Source organism: Semicossyphus pulcher, unplaced genomic scaffold (genome assembly GCF_022749685.1).
Source record: "Semicossyphus pulcher isolate SPU_LCO1_2020_fin unplaced genomic scaffold, fSemPul1.0.p SCAF_24, whole genome shotgun sequence".
Lineage (NCBI taxonomy): Eukaryota > Metazoa > Chordata > Actinopteri > Labriformes > Labridae > Semicossyphus > Semicossyphus pulcher.
Window position 1 is genome coordinate 6,706,736 of NW_027211698.1, and position 27,095 is coordinate 6,733,830.

Below are 27,095 nucleotides of genomic sequence, written 5' to 3' on the forward strand. Positions count from 1 at the left end.
AGCAGGTGGTGCACACAGCTAATGTTATCATAGAGGAACATGCAGCATACTGTGTAGTTGTGTTAACATGTTTGTACAGAGGCCCAAAAGTGACAAAATACCTGAGTTAGAAAATAAGTTATAGTTATATATATAGATATATATATATCTATATATATATATATATATATATTCTTTTTTACATGTTTAGGCTCTAAATGTCTCCAGTAGATGTGTTCATCCTGCAGCAGTGAAACAGGCTGTAATGGTTGCAACATAATCCTTGATGGATCAAAGTGCGTCCACTAAAAGTTCTTGTTGTTTCCACTGACAGGCTCAGCAGATTGTTATTCTAAGTGTGTGACAACATTACAGAAAGGATCCCTACAGAGATAGACCTTTTTGTTACAGAGGAAGATGATTTTTTTTAACCACAAACAGACGTTACATCGCTCTCTGCAAACACACCAGACTCCATTGATAAAAACAGTGATTTTACCTCACAGGACACAGGAGCTGCTGGTCTGCTGCTATCCTTATCTGTAAGTTTATCTGAGTTATTGAGTCACTTTGGTGATTGCATTTTTAGTCTAGTTCCAACACAATGTTTGTTTAACACAAACAAGCTAACAGTTAGAGGCAGCAGTAGACCAGCAGCTCCTGTGTTCTGCGAGCTTAAAGCCTGTTTTTTTCAATGGAGTCTGGTGTCTTGAGACACACACACACAAACACAGACAGGAAAGGAGCAGAGCAGGAGACGTTCTCTCACAATCATAACTTTATTGTTCCATAACATACAACAGAAATTATATAAATATAAATAAATATTGTCGTTATAATCGTTATTATATTTTACAGACAGACATCATTAGAATGAAAAGTCACAAGGCCGACATCAAATCACCTTCAACTCAGAAAACAAACCGCATCACTTCCTGTTTATGTCTGTACATGATGCACACACTTTCTGTTTGCGTGCAGGTTTGTAAACTTTGAGCTGAAAGTGAAATGAACTGATTCCTGATCAGTTTCACTTTGAAAAGAGACTGTAATGTTTGCATGAGTGTGTGTGCTTCACTGATGAACAGCTGATTCCTCCAAACAGGAAGTGATGTTCAAACATGTGAGTGACTGCAGTTCTGCTGCTGACCACACAAGGCAGGCTCCTCTGAAACAACAGTACAACAGCAGGACAGGTACGAGAAGATAAAAACAAACACATTAATATTGTTTAGTAATCATGAGGATGGAGATCATGTGATCAGGTCGAACGCTCCAGAGCAGCGCTAAAGAGTCCTGGTGTTTAAAGGTCAGCGAACGTCACGTATTGTTTTCAGAGCTGAGCTGCATTCAGGGGTATCGGAAAAGTTGGAAAATTTAAATCAGCATAAGTAGAAACTTTCTCAAATGTTTGTAGTCCATATAAATGTGTTGCTCCCATATTATCACATATATGGTATTAGTTTGTAGTTCCACATAGAGAATATAGAGAACCTGCTTTAACGTGTCGGTTAAACGCACTGTTCTAAATGATCATAGCTCTTCCTCACTCCACTTTCCCACCATCAGAGGAGCACTTGAATGCAGCATTGTTACAGTTTGGACCAGACGTGTTGTTGGATGTCAGCGTCACATGATCTCATCATCAGCAGAGACATGAAGAGTTTAAACTGTGAGACATGATTGATAAAAAGTTCATCTTGAAATGTTCTCAGTGTGATGGAGGAGAACCCGCTGAGTGCTCTGAATGAACAGGTGAACTTACCTGTTCAGTCAGAGCACATGGACATTAGTCTGCACACACAGGCGAATGATTTTATTGATTATAAATCTGTTGTATGACCCTGAACGCAGCACTGACAGTACGAACAGCTGGTTCAGTTCTGGAAGACGATCGACTGAAGCGGTTTGTGTGGCTGATGAAGCCTGTCGTGTTTCCATTCGCTGATTTTAAAACAGAAGAAGACTGAATCAAACGAGCTGCTTCCTGTTTGTGATGAGCACAGAGCTGATGCTGAGTGTGACGTGGAGTCACTGACTGCTTCTCACTGTTCTGTCCACGCCCATCCACAAGGGGGCGGTAACGCTCCTCACAGCTGCTTTTAATCACCATTAAAACAAGAGAAGAAGACTAAGTTGTTTCTAATGGTTGACGGCACATAGATGAAATGTATAAAACACACTATCTGTAAAACTACAGTTAAATAAAAAACAAAGTTTATCCTCTTCTGTCTGCATTAAATAAATATATGATATTTAATTTATATATAAATTCATTGAATAAAGCACACATCTGTCACACTGGCTGAATCTGCTGCGTTCAAGGACATCATGGATTTATTTTGATCTACTACGGTCTGTTGTCTTCTTCCGTGGTGACCAAGTGGACGGGGTTTTGCAATAGATATACTACGAGAAGGGGCGTGGTCTATAGTGGGCGTGGTCTATAAGGGGTGTGGTTTGTATGGGGCGTGGTCTACAGGGGGAGTGGTCTGTATGAGGCGTGGTTTAAAGTGTCTCCAAGGCTGCAGCTGAACCCTATTCTTGTTGACATGCTGTGTTCGAAATGCCATACTATACTAGCAGTACGTCCTGATCTGGCCTAAATGTAGTATGTAGTATGCAAACCAAAGCAAAATGTGCAGTATGCCAAAAATACCCGGATGTTGTACTTATTCGGAAAAAATCTCCAGTAAGCATCGGACCAGTATGCCTCGCCTACTGTATACCACAATGCCAAGCGCTGGAATGCCACAGCGACAGTTGAAATGGCAGACAGCAGGAAGAGCAGAAGAAGCGGCTTTTTGCTTTTGGCGGGCTGTTGTTGACTTCCACTTTCCAAAACCGGAAAATGGCGCCTGGCGTAGCATACTGCAAAATACATCCGTACTACAGACTACCACTGAACGCAGTATGTAGTATGTAGTATGCAGTATGTAGTGTATAGTATGCAGTATGTAGTGTATAGTATGTAATATGTAGTATGTAGTATGTAGTGTATAGTATGCAGTATGTAGTGTATAGTATGCAGTATGCAGTATGTAGTATGTAGTGTATAGTATGCAGTATGTAGTGTATACTATGTAGTATGTAGTATGTAGTGTATGGTATGCAGTATGTAGTGTATAGTATGCAGTATTCAGTATGTAGTGTATGGTATGCAGTATGTAGTGTATAGTATGCAGTATGCAGTATGTAGTATGTAGTGTATAGTATGCAGTATGTAGTGTATAGTATGCAGTATGCAGTATGTAGTATGTACTATATAGTATGCAGTATGTAGTGTATAGTATGCAGTATGCAGTATGCAGTATGTAGTATGTACTATATAGAATGCAGTATGTAGTGTATAGTATGCAGTATGTAGTATGTACTATATAGTATGCAGTATGTAGTGTATAGTATGCAGTATGCAGTATGCAGTATGTAGTATGTACTATATAGAATGCAGTATGTAGTGTATAGTATCCGATTTCGAACACAGCATCAGGCTCCTCGTTCTGATTCTTCTTCTTCTGTTTTCTTGTGGGTAACAGCCGTGAGTAAAGTGTGCTCTGCAGCGCCGCCTGCTGACCAAACTTTATTCACTCCAAAGGAGCTGATAAAAATGTGTAATTTCTTTTTTGCAGTGCTTCAGGTGACGCTGAATGGAAAGCCGACAGGTGAGAGTTGTGTGTAAGAAACATCGCCCCCTTCAGGCTGAGGATGACCATGCAGGCTGTACAGGTGATGAAGAAGACGCAGCACGAGGACGATGTAAACTTTGTTAAAAACAGACAGAACACAACGATTCAAGTGAGACAGCAGCATCATGAGTGTGTCTGTTTTACATGCTCTATGGCCTGACCCACACACACACACACACACACGCACACAAACACACACACACAGTCTCCAGGCGTTACACTCCTTGGCATTAGAAAGATCCTGGAGGTGCATGTGTGTGACAGGTGTGTGTGTGAGCGTGTGTGTGCGTCACACACAGACCGTAGAAAAACAGCAGGTACGTTATAAATACAGAAGAATAAAAAGATCAGAGTCCTGACGCCTCCTCAGGTGTGTGTTCACCTGGACAGGAGCTGAAGTTAGTTTGATGCTGGTTTCATTAAACACCTGTATGTGTGTGTGTGCGTGTGTGTGTGTGTGCGTGTGTGTGTGGTTGTGTGTGTCCTGGTTCAAATCTCAGAGCACTTCCTGTCACATGATCAGATAGAATCATCATGTTTCTGTCTGACTTCATGCTAACTGTTAGCATAGAAGCTAATAAAGGATCATTCTCATGTATTACAGTCTAATTGGATGAATGCACTGTTTACTTTGTACTTCCTGTTCTACTGAACACCTTATTACCTGTGGTGTAATGACATCACTACACCTCCCACCCCATCAACAAGCCAGGCTGCCTCTACGGAAGCCCTGAAGGCACATGAGGAAAACCTCGGCCTGGTTTCCTGTGCTGTGTTTTATTCTTTAGAAGTTACTGAAGTAAAAATGATGCAGAAAAAGAAAAAACTACCAATTAAAACTCACCTGGAGAAAACAACACATGAATTCTTTGAGCCGCGTGAACAGGAGGCCTCTAGTGGTTGAAAGGAGTTTTACAACAACAAACAGACGATGAGTACTACATGACAAAAAAGTAATTTAGAGAATAAATGAAAGTAAACTTTGTTTGATAAATAAAATTAAGATTTAACTGTAAACACAGCAGAACAAAGTCTTTGTACTTACACAGGAAATACTGTTATCAGACTTTTGTCCCTCTTTGGCCTCCGTACAGCACATGCAGTGATGACATGAGGACGTCATAAAGAAGTAAAAGGCTTCAGTGAGTGTGTGTTTGCTCGTCAGTGTGTCTCAGGATGTAATCCATCAGAATGATCCTGTCATGTTTCCCTCCTCTCTGTGACATCATCAAACCTCTGGGAGTAGATTTGACCTCCACAGGGAGATACAACACATCTCCTCCCTTTGTGTGGTGTGTTTGTACCGTGTATGGAAGCCCAGAAGAGTCAATCCTGTGACCAGCTGTGTGATGTGACCCTGCAGTGTGTCTAACTTCAGCTCTCTGTCCCGCTCCGTCACGTCACTGTACACAGGTGTGGTCGAGTTTTTTGCAGTCAGAAGGAGAAGTACTGTGCGTACAGCTCCTCTTCAGGTGGGACGCCTCCTTTTCCGTCTCCCCCCTCCTCCCCCCGACCTGAGGGGGAAGTCATGTTGTCGGCCTCAGGAAGGCTGAGGAGGGAACAGAGACAGACATGAGGAAAGCACACATGTACAGATGTGGAAGCAGGCAACAGCAGGAAGTGATGTCACAGGAAGTCCCGCCCACATGTGTTTCCTACAGGAACAGGTTCATTTTAAAGCAGAAAGAAAACAAGAGGTCAATCAAATCGTCATGGATACCACACACACACACACACACAGTCTATATCTACATCATGTATTTATATATATGTTAATTGGTGTGTTGTGTTGCTCGTTGTCTCTGTGTCAGCCTGTTGACCACCTGTCTTACACCTATGATTAAAACAGACGAGGATGACCTCTGACCTCTGACTCAAACATGTAATATAAATATGATAAAGCAGCGGTCTGACAGCGGCCATGTTCAAAGCCTCCTCACTGACTGTAGAGCACGCTTTGATTGACAGGACTGAGGGCCAATCGCAGAGAGGATAACTTAAAGACACAGGGTTTGATTGTTGTTGATCACATGACCAGATACCGGCTGTGTTTTAACACCAGCTGTTCAAAGTCATGTAATCAGATTACAGCGATTGGAACATTAAACATTAAATATATTCAATTTAAAGCAGCTGAGAGGACCTTTCATTGTGTGGATTTTGGCGCCCCCTGTGGACAAAGTGTGTAACATGCAGTTATTTAATCTTGAAGAGTCTGTATCTGGATCAGTTTTACTTTGAAAAACCAGGACAACAGGAATCTAGATTATCTGATCCGGGACAGAAAGGCGAGGACTGGACTGAGGTGTGATCTCTGAGAGGATCGAAAGGTGCGTCTAAAACACACGTCACATTTTAAATCAGGTGTGAACGTGGTGTTTGAATGAATCACAGCCTTTACTCAGTCACAGCTCTCCTTCAGCTCCACTCACAGTCACACACAGGAACACACACACCTTTCTCACGCCTGACACCTACACTTTAAAGGTCCTGCTGAGCCTGATACCACGAGATGTTAGAGCATAAAGGAGGATTATATCTCTCTTTCACTGAGCTCCTGGAGGAGTTTATGAAACTCAAAGACAACAAAATAAAAGCCTTTAAATCTGCTATGGAACAGGAGATTGAGTTCAAACTAATAACTTTATTCTGAAGGAGCTGGATGTGAGAGATTTCTGTCCTCCACTTTCAGATCTGACATGCAGGCCGGAGCAGTGAGGGACATTCATTCACATGCAGCCCTCCTCCTCCCTGTGGGAGGCCAAGAGAGGAAGAAAGAAACTCTCCACAGAAACAGTTTCATGTTTATTTCTGCTGCTTACTGTGGAGACGTCAACCTGCAGCAGTGAAACAGGCTGTAATGGCTGCAACATAATTCTTGATGGATCAAAGTGCGTCCACTAAAAGTTCTTGTTGTTTCCACTGACAGGCTCAGATTGTTATTCTAAGTGTGTGACAACATTACAGAAAGGATCCCTACAGAGATAGACCTTTTTGTTACAGAGGAAGACGATTTTTTTAACCACAAACAGACGTTACATCGCTCTCTGCAAACACACCAGACTGCATTCACAAAAGCAGTGATTTAAGCTCACAGAACACAGGAGCTGCTGCTCTGCTGCTGCCTCCATCGGTTAGTTTGTTTGTGTGTTTGGTGTTTTAAACGGTTCGTTCGGCACTAACACACTAACACAACATTGGTGTAAAACACAGCAACACAAAAAACTGATGCAGGCAGCTGCTGTGTTCTGTGAGCTTAAATCACTGTTTTTGTCAATGGAGTCTGGTGTGTTTGAAGAGAGCGATGAAACGTCTGTTTGTGGTTAAAAAAATCTCTGTCGGGATTTTTTTTTTGCCATTGTTCAGGTTTGGGGGGAGACGGGTGAGGACGGGGGGGAGTGAGGTGAGGATGCAGACAGGCGGTCACATGACTCACATGAATCATGTGACTTGCAGGTGAATTGAGGTGAACAGGAAGTCAGACAGTCTCACCTCCTGCAGCCGTGCACCAGGGCTCCCTGAGGAGCATGAGGAGGAGCATGAGGAGGAGCGGGGCTCTGCATGGGATGATGAGGAGGATGAGGAGAAGAAGGAGGAGGAAGAGGATGCTGAGGAAGAGGAGAGAGAGGGCTGAGGGAGGGTCCTCTGGAGGAGGCGGGGTCTTTATGAAGTCACGAGAGGTGAACGTTTACATGGAGTGCACTCAGACTCATCGCAGATAGTCTGACCATGATGTCACACACCCCTGAAGCTCCGCCCCCTGTCTCCTTGACTCACCTTGATCAGAGGGTTGATGACGCCCACGTTGGCGCTGGAGTTGAACACCTTGCTGAAGCCGGTCTCTCTGTTCACCAGCTCCAACTGGTAGAACTTCTTATCGTCCTGTGAAGGCGACCACATGTGAACATGTTTTAACATGCGTGTTTCTGCGAGTGTGAGGTCACTTCCTCCGGATCCCTACAAAATAAACTAACAATAAACATCACAACTGAGAGAAGACGTGCACACACATACACACACACACACACACACACACACACACACACTTTGTACTCACCACTAGCTTCTTCACTAGAGCCTCTCTCTCTGTGACCATCTCTCTGAGCTCTGCTATCAGGTGGAGGTCTTCAGGTCTGCTCTCTCTGTTCCTCAACTTCTCCTCCGTGCCCTCCAGTCTGAGCACACACACACACACACACATTATATACAGTATATATATATATAGATTAGAGAGTGTGTTAGAGAGACTCACATTATCTGCAGCGCTGAGATCTTGTCCTTCAGCACCTCCTGGGCCTTGTTGAAGTCGGCTAACATGATCTGAGTCTCTCTGTGGTGCACGATGCTCAGCTCGCCCAGGTCCCGCTCGTGTCGCTTCGTCAGGTCCTGCTCATGGGCCCTGGGAAGACACACCATCACACTTCCTGTCTTTCAGGTAGTTCGGGGGACAGTATTGCTGATATTCTTCTTCATGTGTCTATCTCTGAAGTTTAGTTGTTTTACATCACCTCCCACCTGTACAGTCACCTCACCTGTTCATCCACATGACTCGCCTGATTCGCTCATTAGCTCCCACATTATGTCTGAGCTTGTGCCTTCACTGTGCAGTTCATTAACACCTGTGTCTCAGCCTGACCTCTGTTTGACCTCCTGATCCGCACACAGGCTGCTCACTGTGTTTCTGCCTCCTGAGTCTGGCACTCTGCTTCTGCTCTGAGCTTTTATTCTGAAGGGGTGTGTCCCACAGGAAACGATTCTTCTTTAAACTGATCGACAGGTGTATGCTGGGGCTGGCTAATAGGCTAAATGCTAACAGGCTAACAGGCTAAAAGCTCACAGGATCACGTTGCATCCTGTAGCAGCGACTTCTACGTCCACTAAGGAACTGTCACCTACACTCTTTTCACACCTGGACAGGTATTACAGGAGTTTTCCAGGGTCTCCTCCAGGTGTTCTTCACGTACCTGATCTGGTGGTTGGCCTCGCTGCGGACTCTCAGCACCTCCTTGCCCTTCAGCTCCAGCTCTCGGGTCAGCGTGTCGATGGTCTCGTTCAGCGAGTGGATCTCATGGTCCAGGTCTGTGATCCGGCTGCTCCGAGAACACACCTCCGTCTGCATGTCGGAGAGCCGCAACAGCAGCTCCTGCTCCTGGAGATTTATGGAGGAGGGAGAGAGAGGAGGTGAGAGGAGGTGATAGAGGTTAGCATTAAAGCAGATGTAATGGGGATGTTAAAGATGAGAACACAGATACAGGAGGCGATAGAGGAGGGGAAAGAGAAGGTGAGAGGAGGTGATAGAGAGGGTGAGAGGAGGTGACAGAGGAGAGGAAAGAGGAGGTGATAGAGGGTAGTATTAAAGCAGATGTAATGGGGATGTTAAAGATGAGAACACAGAGATAGGAGGTGATAGAGAGGGTGAGAGGAAGTGATAGAGGTGGTGACAGAGGAGGTGAGAGAGGAGGTGAGAGAGGAGGTGACAGAGGAGGTGAGAGAGGAGGTGATAGAGGTGGTGACAGAGGAGGTGAGAGAGGAGGTGACAGAGGAGGCGAGAGAGGAGATGATAGAGGAGGTGATAGAGCGGGTGAGAGGAGGTGATAGAGGTGGTGACCGAGGAGGTGAGAGAGGAGGTGATAGAGAGGGTGAGAGGAGGTGATAGAGGAGGTGACAGAGGAGGTGAGAGAGGAGGTGATAGAGGAGGTGATAGAGGAGGGGAAAGAGGAGGTGATAGAGCATGTGAGAGGAGGTGACAGAGCAGGTGAGAGGAGGTGACAGAGCAGGTGAGAGGAGGTGACAGAGGAGGTGATAGAGGAGGGGAAAGAGGAGGTGATAGAGGAGGTGATAGAACAGGTGAGAGGAGGTGATAGAGCAGGTAAGAGGAGGTGACAGAGGAGGTGAGAGAGGAGGTGACAGAGGAGATGATAGAGGAGGGGAAAGAGGAGGTGATAGAGCAGGTAAGAGGAGGTGACAGAGGAGGTGAGAGAGGAGGTGATAGAGCAGGTAAGAGGAGGTGAGAGAGGAGGTGAGAGAGGAGGTGACAGAGGAGATGATAGAGGAGGAGAAAGAGGAGGTGATAGAGCAGGTAAGAGGAGGTGATAGAGGAGGTGATAGAGCAGGTGAGAGGAGGTGATAGAGGAGGTGATAGAGGAGGTGATAGAGGGTAGCATTAAAGCAGATGTAATGGGGACTTGGGTACCTGCTGGTGGCTGTGCTCCATGGCGTTCTCCAGCTCCCGTTTAGCTGTCATGTTCTCCTTCAGGTGGATCTGCTTCAGGTGCTCGATGGCTGTAGCGTGAAGGTGGTTGAGCTCTGCTCGCAGAGACGCTGCAGGTAGAGAAAGCACAGGTAAAACATCCAGAATCAAAGTTTCTGTTCAATATGACGGAGCAACTTCTGTTCAGTGTGATATAATGCGTGTCACTGCTGGATCTCTGTCCTCTGTTAAAGAGCTTTTAATGTGTGTTCATGTCTGATTCTTTCATTAACAGGAGATTATAAAGATATGTGACCGCTGAGCGCTTGTGATCAATGACCATGTCCTGTGACTGATCAATGACCATGTTCTTCGTGTTCATCGCGTTCTTCATGTTCATCGCGTTCTTCGTGTTCATCGCGTTCATCGTGTTCTTCAGGCACCAAAACAGCACGCCAAAGACCTCAGCTGTAGTTAAATTTGATATTTGTGTGTGTGTGTGTGTGTGTGTGTGCGCGCACTCACCCAGCTTGGCCTTCCCCTCGTCCTCGAGCTCGAACCTGAGCGTCTGCAGCTCCTGGTCCGACTGTTGTCTGAGGATGTCCAACGTCCTCCTGTGGGCCTCCTTCAGAGCATGCACCTCCTCCCTCTGCTCCTGCTTCAGACGCTCCTCCAGGGCCTGACGGAAGAGAGGGGGAGAAGGAGGAGACATGTTAGATTCTAAATCACAAAATACACCCCTACATCATCGTGTGTGTGTGTGTGTACCCTGATCTGGTGCTGTCGGGCCTCCTCCATGGTGCTCAGAGCGCAGCAGTGCGCCTCCTGCAGGCGATGCTCCCTCCTCTGGTGCTCTCTCTGCATCTCTGCACACACACACAAACACTTTATACTGACTTGTTTCTGTCACATTTTTAAATAAAGTTTTGGCACTGTCATTTCCTTCAGGATTAATAAAGTTTTATCTTATCTAATATCTGACACCTGTAAATATGTATTTAAACATTTGAACTAAAATAAGACACATGTTCCTGTTTATATTCCAGATGTGCACGTCTACAAATCAGCGAGCAGAGAGGCTAACAGCAGACACAGCACAGTGAACCATGATGACCTCATGACCGGCTCCTGTACCTGCAGCACTGCTCACCTTTCAGCTGTTGGCTCAGCAGCTCCCTCTCCTGGTTAAACTGAGACTGCAGCTGCTGCAGGGCCGACTGAGACTGAGACAGCTGCAGCTCCAGGGACTGTTTCAGCAGAGAGATCTGCAGAGAGAGAGAGAGACAGGCAGCATGTGAGGAAGACAGACGGCATGCTTTAACATGTGAGCAGGAGTCGATCCCTGACTGCTACAGTCACATGTCGAAGTGTCCTTGGGCAGAGCCATCAGATATGAATGCATTGATCGTGAACTTTTAGATGTATGCCGCTTTGAACAAAAGCGTCTGCTAAATTAAATTGTAACAGCAGCAGAAACGTGCTTTTATTTTGAAGAGGTACTGGATATAAGAGGTCTGCTCTTCCTCGAGCTGCAGAGGTTTAAATCCCCGTCAGGATTGAGCGCTTTAGGAGGACTACATCAGTGAGGGCAAGGTAAGACGGATTTATGGAGAGAGGATGGGGAGCACGGCCAGGATGAAGTCTGAAGTGGATTTAAAGAGCCGGACAGACGACCTGCACAGAACACCCCCCCTCCTCCGTCCACGATTCTACCACGAGCCGAAGACACCTGAAACGAGCTGTAATGAGTCTGATTCCTTCACGTCTTCATTAAATACAAACAACATACAACCGTGTGCAGCATCATGGCTCAATGCATCACAAATAGTCACTACAGACAGAGACTGTCTGCTTGCTGTGATCACTGCTGAGCCATCATTCCAACAGGTGCTTCATTTGATCACGTTTCATGATCAGTTCGAGCTCTGTGTTCTTCCTGTGGCTGTATTCACTGTGAAGCAGACTCAGCTCCTCTGTTCACTCTCTGTGTCTCTTCCACTGTCTGCGTTTTCTGTCTGTTTATTAGACTTTCACTTCCTGCTTCCTCATGGATTGTCTGACCTGTCTCACCATCCTGTAAGCCTTTGTAAGTCATTGAAAAGTACTGTCTCTCTCTCAGCCGTCTGTGTGTCCTGTCCCATGAGTCCCTGCAGCTTCAACATCACAATCTTTCCCCCAAACCAGCTCTGGACATCAGGCTGACTCCAGGCTGACAGTTAGCACACAGGGCTAATGAGTTACACAGCTAACAAGCTAGCTGGACATAAACATGCTGCTGCGCCATCACAACACGTCAGAGCGGCAGACAGGAAACAGTGTGTGTGTTTCTACTCTCCCTCGTTGTGTAACAGCAACTATTGGTGAGGATGAGTCCACAGAGCAGAGACAGGATGAACCTCTACAGACCTTTAAATACAGCCTGAGGCTTACAGGAGGCGGAGCCAACCGAGAAGAAGAACAGCTACAACTAACCAATACAATCTCCTATGTGGGACGGTTGGCTAGCTCATTAGCAGCTAATGAATTAGCCTCGGGCACAGACTTTTTAGCTTAGCGTTTAAGCTTAGCTTAGCGCTAACCCCTCCCCTGCATTTCAACCCTTGTGCAAGTATGGTCACTTCCTGCTCCAGAAAACAAGATGGCGGCGAACAGAAGGCTGAACTGGAGGCTTCATAAAGGCAGTAAACACATGACGGTGGCTACATCTGATGTTATCACCTGTTCCAGCAGGTCTTCCACCTTCCTCTGCCAGCTCTCTCTGGCTGCCATCATCTCCAGCTCTTTCTGCTGCGTGAGCTGAGTCAGCGCTGCCTGTTTGTCTGCATCATACTCCTCCATCAGCTCCTCCTTCAGCAGACGCACCTCCTCCCTACAGAGAAAGGAGTCAGATTAACTTTAGAACATGTCAGAACACACACACAGAAAGCACGAGGACTTTTATTTCACCTCAGGGCGTCTCTCCACTTCTGGTCCAGGTCGTCGGCCATCTTGTCCATCTTCTGTTTCTCCTCTGTTCTGATGGACATCACTCTGGCGTCGTGCTGCTGTCTCTGGGTCTCGATCTCCTCCTGCAGACACAAACACATTCATTTACCCGCAATGTTCTGCTGCCTGCTCTGTAGTGACATCATTGTGTACTTCATGACCCCTCAAAGACTCCAAAAATGTTGGATGACTGTACAAGTTGTAATGTCTGCAACATAATCCTTGATGGATCAAAGTGCGTCCACTAAAAGTTCTTCAGATTGTTATTCTAAGTGTGTGACAACATTACAGAAAGGATCCCTATAGAGATAGACCTTTTTGTTACAGAGGAAGATGATTTATTATGAACCACAAACAGACGTTACATCGCTCTCTGCAAACACACCAGACTCCATTAGATAGTTTGTCCTCACTGTGTTCTGTCTTTAAAGGAGCTGCTCTGAACCCTGTTTTTTACAGAGTAAACCCTGTGTATTTTACGATGTAAACCCTGTGTTTTTTACAGTGTGAACCCTGTGTTTTTTAGTGTGAACTCTGTGCTTTTTACAATGTAGACCCTGTTTTTTACAGAGTAAACCCTGTGTTTTTTACAGTGTAAACCCTGTGTTTCTTACAATGTAAACCCTGTTTTTTACAGAGTAAACCCTGTGTTTTTTACAGTGTAAACCCTGTGCTTTTCACAGAGTAAACCCTGTGTTTTTTACAGTGTAAACCCTGTGTATTGTCACATATTTAACCCTGTGTTTTTTACAGAGTAAACCCTGTGTTTTTACAGTGTGAACCCTGTGCTTTTTACAGTTTAAACCCTGTTTTTTACAGAGTAAACCCTGTGTTTTTTACAATGTAAACCCTGTTTTTTATAGAGTAAACCCTGTGTTTTTTACAGTGTGAACCCTGTGCTTTTAACAGTGTAAACCCTGTTTTTTACAGAGTAAACCCTGTGTTTTTTACAGTGTAAACCCTGTGTTTCTTACAATGTAAACCCTGTTTTTTTACAGAGTAAACCCTGTGTTTTTTACAATGTAAACCCTGTTTTTTATAGAGTAAACCCTGTGCTTTTTACAGTGTGAACCCTGTGTTTCTTACAATGTAAATCCTGTTTTTTACAGAGTAAACCCTGTGTTTTTTACAGTGTAAACCCTGTTTCTTACAATGTAAACCCTGTTTTTTACAGAGTAAACCCTGTGTTTTTTACAGTGTAAACCCTGTGTTTCTTACAATGTAAACCCTGTTTTTTACAGAGTAAACCCTGTGTTTTTTACAGTGTAAACCCTGTTTCTTACAATGTAAACCCTGTTTTTTACAGTGTAAACCCTGTGTTTTTTACAGAGTAAACCCTGTGTTTTTACAGTGTGAACCCTGTGCTTTTTACAGTGTAAACCCTGTTTTTTACAGAGTAAACCCTGTGTTTTTACAGTGTAAACCCTGTGTTTTTATAGGACAGAGACACACACACTCTCAGCCCATCTCCTCCTCCTCCTCGTCTCACAGCTGGCCTTCAGTACTGAACTGAAATGAAACTTCCTGGTTTCACATTGTGCTTCCTCTCCTCTCTCCTTCCTTCCTTATGTTCTTGGTTTCTTCCTCTTTATATCACTGCCAAACAATCAAAAGCTCTGATTGGCCGACCAGCTGCCATCACTATAAGCGGACCCACCATTCAAAAAACTCAGGCAGCATAAGAACTAAATCATGCTCACAGTCCTCCTCCTCCTCCTCCTCCTCCTCCTCCTCCTCCCTGCAGGAGGTGTCGTGTGTGTCGTCACCTCACCTGCAGGTCGGTCAGCAGGTTGCTGGTCTCTCGAACTCGGGACCGGGTGGCATCGAGTTCCGTCCTGAGTTTCTCCTGCGTCTCCTTCAGACAGTTGATCTGTGTCTGAGCCGAGCCCAGGTTCTGCTCCCCCTCCCTCACTAGCTCCTGCAGGTGAGACACCTATGGAGAGAGAGGAGGGTCAACACGTGGTCCTGGTCCTGGTCCAGGACTCTGAGTGATGATGTAACAGGTCCCACCTCCTGATTGGCCATGTTGAGTTTGGCCGACAGCTCCTCCTTCAGGTTGTCGAGCTGCTGCTGCAGGCGGTCCCTCTGCTCCTCCAACGACAGGCGCTTTATCTCAAACTCCTGACTCAGCTTCTGCAGGAGGAGAGGGAGTAGGAGGGAAGAAGGGGAGGAGGAGGGGGTGGGATAAAAGTAGAACAAGAATGAGCAAAGTGATCCAGATATAAAGATGAGAAAAAATTACTCCACACATGAAACTACAAATACCAGAAACAGACAGAGCGGTTTCATCAGCATACATAATAGAGACAGAGACAGACGTGACGACTACAGACAGAGAGGACAAGGGAGACAGACGTGACGACTACAGACAGAGATGACACAGAAGACAGACGTGACGACTACAGACAGAGATGACACAGAAGACAGACGTGACGACTACAGACAGAGAGGACACAGGAGACAGACGTGACGACTACAGACAGAGAGGACACAGGAGACAGACGTGACGACTACAGACAGAGCTCTTCTTTGAATGATCCTCACGTCTTCTCATCTGATGTTCTCATGAGAGCAAACAGTAATGTGATTTAAACACACACAGCTTAGCCTCCTGTTTTCTGCACCGCTCTGAGAGGGATCGATACATCCTTGATAAATGCACGTTGTCTTACAGACCGAGACATCTGGTTTCTGTTTGTAGTTCAGACCCAGACGTTAGATCATGGTCAGACTGTGAACGGTTCTGAGGTCGACTTTTTATCAAACTGATCATCTTTATGTTTCCGCTGACCTGTTAGCTCGCCTGCACCATCGAGCAGCTCTGCCACAGTTAAAATACATGTAGTATAAAGCTTGTGCAAACATGTTCAGGAAATACAGCTGAGACCTCGCCCTCCTCCATCGTGTTGTTGTGGCTCCTCAGACCAGCCTGCCTACGTCACCTCAGTTTAATCAGGTTTAAGATTAATGTTTGCTTGCAGCCCTGTAGTCTCAGTTTAATACGACATTAATATTGTTGGTGCTGTTCAGTCATATGTTCAGATCCAGCTATCTGATCTGTCCACAGTGTTAGAGCACAGGCTGTGTGAAGGCTGTCCTCCGTCTTCACTCCTTTCTCCCCTCTCAGGAAACTCCCCACAAATGCTCACACAGCGTCTCTGCTCACAGGCAGGATTTAATGTCAGTGAGAATCAGCCAATCAGCAGCCAGCTTCAAAGAGCATCAACATGAGAGCTCAGGAGGAGAGCTGCTGTGAAAGAGGAATGAGCAGAGACAGAGAGAGGAGGGAGTTCTCCATCTTTCAGTCATTCAGGAGGCAGAAATATGTCTGCATTTACAGAGCGTGTAGCAGCTGCACACTGTAAAAAGTCTGCTCTAAAGACCAAAACAAAAGGAGAAACAATTTAACTTAAACCATCCATCCATCATCCTTCCATCCATCCATCTGCGGCCGGGTCGCAGTGGCCCCAGGCGTCCCTCTCCCTAGCAACATTTTCCAGTTCCTCCTGGGAGATCCTGAGGCGTTCCCAACCTACATTCACATGGTCTGAGGGGATGCTCTGACTGGAAAGTTCTGGTGATAGGACCTGCTCTGTGTGTAAAGTGTCCTCAGAAAAAAAAACCATCAGCTCACCTTCCCATTAAAGCCAGGTGAACCTGCACCTGGTGCATCACCTGCTGTATCACCTAGTGCATCACCTGGTGCATCACCTGCTGTATCACCTGGTGCGTCAACAGCTGCACCACCTGGTGCATCACTTGGTGGATCACTTGGTGCATCACCTGCTGTATCACCTGGTGCATCACCTGGTGCATCACTTGGTGGATCACCTGGTGCATCACCTCCTGCATCACCTGCTGCATCACCTGCTGTATCACCTCTTGCATCACCTGCTGCATCACCTGCAGCATCACCTGCAGCATCCCCTGCTGCATCACCTGCTGTATCACCTCTTGCATCACCTCCTGCATCACCTGCTGCATCACCTCCTGCATCACCTGGTGCATCACCACCTGGTGCATCACCTGCTGTATCACCTCCTGCATCACCTGCTGCATCACCTGCAGCACCACCTGCTGCATCACCTAGTACGTTGCTATTTAAAAGGCAGGACAGGCTGTTTGGGGCAGTTTTCACGTCTGCTCAGATGAGCAGGAAGGAGCAGCAGGAATCAGATCTCCAGTAGGTGAAGCATGCGATGGAGTAGGTAGCAGTTGCAGCGTGTCCTCGTCTTCTGATATCAACAAACAGCCCAACAAAGGGCATGAACGACGTCAGGAGACATATCTTTAAGTGTGTAACACGCAGTGTGGACGTATCCTGGTATCTGAATAAAGCTCTATTTCAATAACGGGAGAGTACTGCGCTACAAGAGAAGGTTTTAGTAAGTCAACTGTTTCTGCTGCTTCAAGATAACACTGCACACTGCTCCAACAATGCTCCTGAACAAACTGGAACGTAACAACACGCAGCCTGTGTGCACAGATGGCTGGAGGTACATTTGCTACTACAACACTGTGGGTGCTGGGTGTGAAAGTGGAAGCTGTGAAAGTGGTAGAGAAAGCAGAGATGTGTGTTCTTATAGCTGCTCTGGCTGAACTACATACCGCAAGATATAATGAATTCAGCCTCATATGGGACAGTAAAGTAACCTCCTGATGCTGTATTCTTTAGACTCAGACACAGAGAAACAGCTGACAGAATGAAAGGCCACAGTGTTCTCATCTTAATGTTGACCTAATTAAACAAGTGCAGGCAGTGAGCAAGCTGCTCCTTTCTCACCGATACGTTTCTGTAAAGACTGAGGCTGAAACACTGAGAAACAGAGAAACACGGAGAGAAACACTGAAACAGAGACAAACACTGCGAAACCTGTCAGACCTAAGGCTGTAGATATGATCACTGCTCACTTTAACTGTGCTCTTTTCCATGTTCATCACCACAGGGTCTGAATATGAACAGCGAGTGCACTTCTAGCCCTCTTACAGTAACCAATGGTGTCCCTCAGGGGTCAGTCCTGGGACCACTCCTATAAATTCTTTCTATAACATTAATCAAAATTTTTTTAAAACTAATTTTAATTTCTACGCTGATGACACTGTAATGTATTGCTCAGCATCCACTGATCCACTCTTTTCCTCTGTGACAACAAACGTTGTCTCACAAGTTACCAACTCAAGCATGTTCTCCTAGAAATAGCTGATCACCTGAGAAACCGGCCTGCCACAGGCGTAGTGATGCTGGATTTGTCATGAGAGAAAATAGTGCCGAAAGAGGCGCAGCATATGAAATCCTAGGACAATGACTTCCTTGTTTAAAATGGATCACCATCGCCTGCGTGTTGTTTTTGTAGGGTAAAACTTTTTGGTTTCATGACCCTGGCATCTACACTACTAGTCAAAAGTTTGGACACATTTTCCCCATTCACTTGTATGAGGAAATGTGTCCAAACTTTTGACTGGTAGTGTACTTATTCCACGAACCGGCAAGAACTCTGACCACAGGACTCGGTGAGTGAGCTAATAGCTTTGCATCCACTACACTTCTAGCAAGTACTTCATACAACTTGGTTTCCAAAAATCCGAACCATCCCTTTAAGTTTGCTGCTCCCTATACATGGAACGAATTACAAAAAGACTTAGAGCTAAAGGAATTGCTCTCATTGGAAGCTGCTGCCTGTCTCGGCCAGGACACTCTTGAAAAATAGATTTTTAATCTCAAGAGCTTTTTCCTAGTTAAATAAATAAAAAATAAAAATAAAAAAGTTTCTGAAACTGGTCCATGTTGAGTCCAACAAAAAGTCCTAAATAACACTTATAATGCTCTATTTAAAAAACAAAGTGACAGCAGAGTAATGGACAACATGGATAAAACAGAGAAAGTGTCAGTTATTGTGGGGGCAATTTCACATGTGGATGTAAACACAATAAGTAAAGCAAAAAGAGAAAATAAAATAAGTAATAAAAACCAAAATAAAGCTCAGATAAAAGGTTTAGATTTAGAATTAAAAGCAGCTTTATACAGGTGCGTTTAGAGGAGTGGTTTAAAAACAAAACAACCTCACACTGGTGTCAGACAAGCAGTTATGGATGTTTGTAGGCAGGTTTTGTCATCAGGTTTGATTGGCAGGTACAGTAGAGTGTCACCAGTATAAAAATAGAGATGAATGTTGTGTTTTTGTATGACATCACCCAGAGGGAGCTTGTAAAGAAAGAAAAGTAGGGGACCCAACATTGAGCCTTGTGGAACACCATACAACAGGATAAGCTGACCTGAAGGTTTCTGGCAGGTTAATGAAACAGCCTGTACATTACATATGCATATGCATATATATGCATTATTACATCCTCACTCACTACATCAAACCTTTCTCATCACCATCCTTTAACAGTTCAGACATAAAAGAACTGATGAATCTGACTTACCGCGATGAGGAGTTCCTTCTCCTCCTCCTTTTCCTGCTGCGCCTCCTCCCTCATGGCCTGGTGTTTCTCCTCCAGCTCCCCCAGGGCTCTGACCTGTGCCTCCTTGAAGCGATGCGTCTCCTCCTCATAGTGGGCTCGGAGCCTGGAGAGCTCTTTCTCATAGCCCTGGTGCTCCTCCCGCAGAGACTGAAGAGGAAAACGCTGATATGAGACAGGACTGTTTTCTCCTCAGACTCACCGGGTTAAAGGGTTTTAATCGCTCGAGTAAGTTTTTTCTAGCCTGGGGGATACTAGGTTAACAAAGGCTTACCCAGGTTAACAAAGGCTTACCCAGGTTAATCAAGGCTTACCCAGGTTAATAAAGGGTTACCCAGGTTAATAAAGGCTAACCAGGTTAATAAAGGGTTACCCAGGTTAATAAAGGCTAACCAGGTTAATAAAGGGTTACCCAGGTTAATAAAGGCTAACCAGGTTAATAAAGGGTTACCCAGGTTAATAAAGGCTAACCAGGTTAATAAAGGGTTACCCAGGTTAATAAAGGCTTAACAGGTTAAAAAAGGGTTACCCAGGTAATAAAAGGTTTCCCAGGTTAATCAAGGCTTACCCAGGTTAATAAAGGGTTACCCAGGTTAATAAAGGCTAACCAGGTTAATAAAGGGTTACCCAGGTTAATAAAGGCTAACCAGGTTAATAAAGGGTTACCCAGGTTAATAAAGGCTAACCAGGTTAATAAAGGGTTACCCAGGTTAATAAAGGCTTAACAGGTTAAAAAAGGGTTACCCAGGTAATAAAGGGTTACCCAAGTTAATAAAGGCTTAACAGGTTAATAAAGGGCTACCCAAGTTAATAAAGGCTTACCAGGTTAATAAAGGCTTACTCAAGTTAATAAAGGGTTACCAAGGTTTATAAAGGCTTACCAGGTTAATAAAGGGTTACTAGGTTAATAAAGGTTTACCCAGGTTAATAAAGGGTTACTAGGTTAATAAAGGTTTACCCAGGTTAATAAAGGCTTACTCAGGTTAATAAAGGGTTACTAGGTTAATAAAGGCTTACCAGGTTGATAAAGGGTTACCAGATTAATTAAGGGTTACCAAAGTTAATAAAGGGTTACCCAGGATAATAAAGGGGTTACCCAGGTTAATGAATGGTTACCTAGGTTACTAAAGGGTTAACCAGGTTAATAAAGGGTTAACGTTACCTGTTCCAATCTGATCACCGTCTGTTTGTGCTGTTCGTTAGATGTCTGGCTCTGGTTGAGCACCGCCTCCCTCTCTTCCTCCAGGCGGCTGATCTTCTCCTTCAGACGGTTCTGCTCCTGGTCCAGGTTCCTAATCGTCGCCTCGTGGGACATCTGAGTGGCCTGCAGAGAGCCGATCTGACCTGGGAACAGACGCACCAAAACCACACCTGTTAGCACTCTGAAGATCCCTCCACCACAGGAATCTCACGCCATTATTTCTTCAATGCAAATGCAACCAGTTCAGCCTCACACACACGCTGAACACGAGGTTTACTTTCTCTCAATATCCCCAAAAGTGTTCTTTCCGAGGTTCCCCAGGTGAGCAACTCTTACAACAGCCACTCGGATGCTTTGTGTTCGGCTAACATGTCTCTTGAAACAGCCTGAGAGCACTGGCTATAGCTTTAGACTCCAGTTTATTATCAGATGAGGAGTCAGGTGAACAGGTCCAGCAAACATGATAAAAACCTGGGATTTAACACTTTGGTGTTATAGTGGGTACAACAAACTGGCCGCTCTCCAGTAGTAGACAGCAGATCTCCAATGGCAGGAAGTGTCGGGATCGCATGCCACATATTTTACCCCAAAGCTGCAGAAGTACCTTCAACTGGATCAACCCTGACTTGGATGTTTTACATCCAATCTTAGTAAAGATGTCTTAAATCTGACAGGCAGTTTAGTGATGTCCCTGCAGTGGGAATCTTGCCCAGTCTTGAAATAAAATCCGGAGTCCACTATGTCCAAGGCTAGACAAGGCTGAGTAACAACGTGGTCGAATCTGAGACCAGAACTGATCTCGAGAAGAACAACACATTACTTTGAAAACAGGGTTGGTTTGGTCTATTTTTTGATACATTATTTTGGACCAGTAAAGACCTCCTCCCTAGTCAGGACAGGTTCTGTCTCCTGGTTCTGGTTCTGTCCTCTGATCTATCCTGCTAGTGTTCCAGGTCTCCTCTGGGATCAGCTCTGTCCAGACGAAAGCTGTTCAGAGTACGAGCTGGATTTTCTCTCCTGAACGAGCCTCTGTTTATTTTTAGACCCTGAAGATTCTTTGAAAGCTTCTTCAATCTGGGACAGAACAAACCCGATGGGGGGGTTCTGTGTGGTTCTGTGCTTGTGTTGGCCTGGTCCTGTCATCCTTTCTTTGTGCTCTCTCTCTCTTTGTTCTGTTAAAGCCTGCAAAGCTTAGCAGGACCAGTCTTTCCTGGGTCAGAACAGGACTGAGCTGCAGAGAGTTCAAACAGGCGTCCAGAACCAGAACATCTACAGACATGAGGCAGACATTAAAACAGTAGAAGAAGGTCTCATGCAGCCATTAAAACAGTAAAAGAAAAAGGTCTCATGCAGACATTAAAACAGTAGAAGAAGAAGGTCTCATGCAGCCATTAAAACAGTAGAAGGAGAAGGTCTCATGCAGCCATTAAAACTGTCGAAGAAGGTCTCATGCAGCCATTAAAACAGTAGAAGAAGAAGGTCTCATGCAGCCATTAAAACTGTCGAAGAAGAAGGTCTCATGCAGCCATTAAAACAGTAGAAGAAGAAGGTCTCATGCAGACATTAAAACCTGTCGAAGAAGAAGGTCTCATGCAGCCATTAAAACAGTAGAAGAAGGAGGTCTCATGCAGACATTAAAACAGTAGAAGAAGAAGGTCTCATGCAGACATTAAAACAGTAGAAGAAGGAGGTCTCATGCAGACATTAAAACAGTAGAAGAAGGAGGTCTCATGCAGACATTAAAACAGTAGAAGAAGGAGGTCTCATGCAGACATTAAAACAGTAGAAGAAGGTCTCATGCAGACATTAAAACAGTAGAAGAAGAAGGTCTCATGCAGTCATAAAAACAGTAAAAGAAAAAGGTCTCATGCAGACATTAAAACAGTAGTAGAAGGTCTCGTGTAGACATAAAAACAGTAGAAGAAGAAGGTCTCACTGGCTTTGTGCAGGATCTCGGTGGCCTGCTGCTGGACTCTCTCTCGGCTGCCCTCCAGCTCGTACTCTGTGTCCTTCAGCTGCATCACCCAGATCTCCCCATCCTGGATCGCCTCCTCCAGCTGCTTGTGCAAGTTCTGAACACACACACACAGTCTGACTTTCCTCTACTCTTAAAAACATTTTGCCTGGAGCCTTTATATCTTCTGTATCTGTGTTTCTGCTCTTTTATTCCTGTTACATCCATGTTTAATGTAAACAGGCTCTCATACTGTTTGTGCTGTTTCAGAACACTACAAATACAAGAAGAAGAGGGCCGTTCAATATGAGCAGCAGTAGTTCATTTTGGTGACTGGGATTAAACCTCCTACTGCACTGTCCTCTGTTCTACTAAAATAAGAGCATTATACGTGTGTGTCATCCTCACACACACCTTGATGGTGCCCTCAGCGTTAGCCAGAGACGTCTGCAGTCGGTTGGTCTTGTCTCGGTTTTCTCTCGCCTCCTCCTGAGCTTTCTGAAGTTCACTCCTCAGTTTGGACAGCGAGCGCTGCAGAGCTGCTTCCTGAGCCTGAAACTCTTTACGGAGCTCCACCTGCAAGAGAGCACAAGAAATGTACTCCCCCTTTACCCTAACACATAGAGAAGACGTAAAAATACCCCAAACTCCAGCAGACACACTGCTGTACTCTCTGACCTCTGTTCTCTTCCAGGCCAGCAGGTTCTCTGTGGTGAGCTGGTGGGTTCTCCTCATGGCCTCCAGCTCCCTCTCATAGTACTCCTGAGCCTTCCCTAGCTTAGCCTCGAACTCCTCCACCAGGCGCACCTTATCCTTCGTCAGCTCCTCCACCCGCTCCATCAGGGCCTCCACCTGCAGAGAGAGAGTTAGGGAGCTGCTTCACACACATCCAGAAGAGTTTGTGCACATTTAGAGTTGCATCAGTGTCTGTAAAGATCAGTCTGCCGTATATCTGAGAGAAAATGTAAATAAAAAAAGGATGACATGCGACGGAGCTTCTGCAGCTTTACTTTACTTTACAGAGCCTCTCAAACAGCAGTGAGTAAATCTACTCTACAGCTAGCATGCTACATGTCTCTGTCTGCAGGTTATCTTTAATTTACAGAGCCTTTAAAACACATCAGAAACCTGCTGAGTGAAATAATGAAGCTAATAGAGCTATTAAGGCTAACATGCTACATCCCTCCGTCAGCCCACCTCCTGTCGGTGCAGCTCGGCCAGCTTCTCCTGGTCCTCCGTGGAGGTGGCGCTCTGGTTTTGCTGGTTGTTGAGGAGCTCCTCCACCTCCTGTCGGTGGCTACTCCTCAGCTCTTCCAGCGCTCGCCGCTTCTCCGCCTCAAACTGAGCCTGAGCCGTGCTGAAGGAGCGCAGCTTCTCCTCAAAGTCCCGACGCATCTCCTCCACCTGGAGAGACCACCAAATCACTCTTTTTGTGTCTCACCTGTGCTAAGCTACATGCTAAAAGCAGACCCCCTCTGTAGTAACTGTGGAGGCTATAAAAGTCTATGAGGCTGTCTCTGGTTCAGGAATCTCTGCAGCTTTTCTCCTGTTTCTCTGACAGACAGGTGAGGTGTAAAAATATCCAAACATGAAACAGGATGTGATGCAGGGTGAGGAGGATAAATGTGTGTGCTCAGGTGAGCCAGAGGACAGGCTCAGACTGCAGGAGTTCATCAGGTTGCATCACCTGCTCATGTGACTTCATACAATGAGAAGAAGCCACATTCATCCCTATCCATCGGTAGCATGCTAACTAACCTTGGCCTCAGTAACAATGTGTACAGTCTTTGAGAACACCGTCATTGGCTCCGCCCCCTTCTCTCCTTCTCTCTCACTGGCTGTTGTGGTCCTGCCCAGGAAGTATGTACATAATGATCCAGATATTAAATCCTAAACATGTTTGATCTGGCTCTGATGAGTCTGTGAGTCGCTCTAAAGGTTTAAAATAAACCCTCACAGCTGATAAACACACTCCTGCAGACTTATCACCTGAACACACCTGCAGCAGGTGAGATGACTGCAGTCAGACAGAACAGGAGCCCGAGGATGACATGAAATATGAATATGAAGCATGTGATGATGTTTATTAAACTTGGTTTGCTTTACTGTAACTCTGGATGAAGTCATGCACAGATCTAAAGCAGCTTCATGTTGGAACACTGGGAGCTCAGACACACCTGGTCCACCTGAAATAACTCGTCTTATTTCACCTGCAGTGGTGCATTCAGGTACCAGAGCACCATGACATGAACATGGGCACCATGTATGTGTGTGTGTGTATGTGTGTGTGTGCGTGTGTGTTACCTCTCGGCTCATAGACACCACCCTCTGTGTATGCTGAGCCTCTGTACAGAGCTGAGAGTCCTCCATCCTCTGACGGTACATCTCAAACTCTGCCAGCGCCTGAATGCAACACAACAACACAGACATACTGTTACTGCAGGAATACTATAGCATACTTTACACAAGTATCTGTACGTCTACTTTACAGGTGTCTCCCAGCAGGCCTCACCTGTCTCTTCATGTGCTCGTGCAGGTCCACTGACTCTTCCAGACTGGCGAGCCGCCGTCTAAGGTCGGCCTCGTCCGCCATCTTGCTCTTGTACTGCATGATCTTGTCTCTGGTCTCTGTCACGATGTGTTGGACCTGAATGCCACATTAAAATATGGTGATCGTGACTGCAGGTAGAGGATTCACACAATCAGCTGTTAGTTAAATAAATGTTTGCACACAGGTCACCCTCAGAGTAACATGGATGAATACTAACACCTGAAAGCCGCACTAATTGAAGCACCACCTGAGAACAGCGAAGCTGCTGAGAGAATGAAATGAACGAGATTTAAAACTGCTTCATATCAGCTTCTCTCTGTCAGAGCAGGAGTCTGACTCCTTCTGTTTCTGTGACACGACAGAGAATATATCAAACCACCTGATCCTGATGTGACACATTTCATACAGAGAAAAATGCTTTGTCCAGCAGAGGGCGCTCTGACTCTAAAGTTCACTCTCAGCACGGTCTGCAGCACATAGAGCATCACAGCTGAATTCAATGATACATACTTTATGAAAGCACTCTTTTATATTTGTTGTATTTGCATATTTGTAGTTTATTTTCATATTTGTAGTATATTTGTAGTTTATTTGTATATTTGTTGTCACGGGTTGGAGTTCAAACAAAAATGGAGATGGCCCAGATGCAGACTTGGGAGATTATAATCAAACACAGAAACACGAGTCCAGGTAAACAATCCAAAGGGAAACAAAAAAGGTCCAACCAATAATCCAAACTCACAGGAGACTCGCAACGGGTTTCAGAACCAAGTATCACAGGATATGGACCAGCACAGGGACATGGGAAGACACAGACTAAATACACTGGGGAGGTGAGACTAATAGGGCACAGGTGAGACAATCAAGGGAGCAGGTGAAAACAATAAAAGCAGGGGACATAATCAAACAGGCGGGAAAACACACAAAGGCAGGAAGTAAAACAAGACATGACATACATAGTGGGAACTACAAAATAAAACAGGAAACACTCTTAACAAAGTAATACAAATCAAAAACATAACCATAACATTAACTCATATATATGTATGTGTGTATAGTATATTTAAATATTTGTAGTATATTTGTAATATATTTATATATTTGTAATATATTTATGTTTTTGGTGTATATTTGTAGTATAGTCATATATGTGTAGTATATCTGTAGTATATGTATGTATATGTAGTATATTTATGTATTTGTAGTATATTTATTTATATATTTGTAATATATTTATGTTTTTGGTGTATATTTGTAGTATAGTCATATGTGTGTAGTATATTTGTAGTGTATTTATGTGTTTGTAGTATATTTGTAGTATATTTATGTATTTGTAGTATATTTATATATTTGTAGAATATTTGTTGTTTATTTATATATTTGTAGTATAGTTGTAGTATACTCATATATGTTTGTAGTATATCTTTAGTATATTTATATATTTGCAGTATAGTTGTAGTATATTTATATATTTGCAGTATATTTGTAGTATATTTATATATTTGCAGTATACTTGTAGTATATTTACTAGATTTACGATGATCCTGGACACGAGGAGGGAGAGGAGGGTGCATCAAGAACCTCTGATTATCTGGGAGTCAGAGGTGGAGAGGGTCGGCAGCTTTAAGTTCCTGGGCGTCCACATCAGTGACGACCTCACCTGGACACTCAACATCACCCAGCTGGTCACATAAGCTCATGAGTGGCTGTACTTCCTGAAGAGACTGAGGAGGTTTGGGATGTCTCAGAGGACTCAAAGGACATTCTACACTGCTGTCATTGAGAGCATCCTGACCAGCTGCATCATAGTGTGGTTTGTCCGGGCGCCGCTAAGCCTCTCTGCAGGACATCTACCACCGCAGAGTCCACAGGAGAGCCTGCAGCATCATCAGGGACCCCTCGCACCCCCAGCACACACTCGTCACTCTTCTGCCCTCTGGTAGGAGATACAGGAGTGTAAAGTGCACGACCTCCAGGTTGAAGGACATATTATATCCACAAGCCATCAGACTCATTAACAGATGCAATCCACTACCACTGCCCCCACCATAACCCACCGCCACCACGCAGAAGCCCCTTCTCACACA

At 45.0% G+C, this 27,095-nt stretch overlaps 1 protein-coding gene across 1 annotated transcript in view; it reads right to left on the minus strand.

The window, feature by feature from the left end:
- Positions 1 to 745: 745 nt before the first annotated feature.
- The window catches only part of LOC138603496 (protein FAM184A-like), a 33,256-nt gene continuing 6,906 nt past the window's right edge, over positions 746 to 27,095 (minus strand). The window contains exons 3-23 of the mRNA XM_069675309.1: positions 24,970 to 25,104; positions 24,762 to 24,860; positions 23,655 to 23,861; positions 23,136 to 23,309; positions 22,872 to 23,033; positions 22,440 to 22,575; positions 20,465 to 20,646; positions 19,267 to 19,452; positions 14,851 to 14,973; positions 14,612 to 14,773; positions 12,802 to 12,923; positions 12,574 to 12,724; positions 11,006 to 11,120; positions 10,624 to 10,721; positions 10,381 to 10,534; positions 9,859 to 9,986; positions 8,630 to 8,814; positions 7,918 to 8,064; positions 7,723 to 7,840; positions 7,443 to 7,547; positions 746 to 5,214 (exon numbers count right to left, since the gene is read on the minus strand). Of these exons, the coding sequence (XP_069531410.1) occupies positions 5,206 to 5,214; positions 7,443 to 7,547; positions 7,723 to 7,840; positions 7,918 to 8,064; positions 8,630 to 8,814; positions 9,859 to 9,986; positions 10,381 to 10,534; positions 10,624 to 10,721; positions 11,006 to 11,120; positions 12,574 to 12,724; positions 12,802 to 12,923; positions 14,612 to 14,773; positions 14,851 to 14,973; positions 19,267 to 19,452; positions 20,465 to 20,646; positions 22,440 to 22,575; positions 22,872 to 23,033; positions 23,136 to 23,309; positions 23,655 to 23,861; positions 24,762 to 24,860; positions 24,970 to 25,104 (2,898 nt within the window). The 3' untranslated portion in view covers positions 746 to 5,205. The remainder of the gene's footprint in view (positions 5,215 to 7,442; positions 7,548 to 7,722; positions 7,841 to 7,917; positions 8,065 to 8,629; positions 8,815 to 9,858; positions 9,987 to 10,380; positions 10,535 to 10,623; positions 10,722 to 11,005; positions 11,121 to 12,573; positions 12,725 to 12,801; positions 12,924 to 14,611; positions 14,774 to 14,850; positions 14,974 to 19,266; positions 19,453 to 20,464; positions 20,647 to 22,439; positions 22,576 to 22,871; positions 23,034 to 23,135; positions 23,310 to 23,654; positions 23,862 to 24,761; positions 24,861 to 24,969; positions 25,105 to 27,095) is intronic.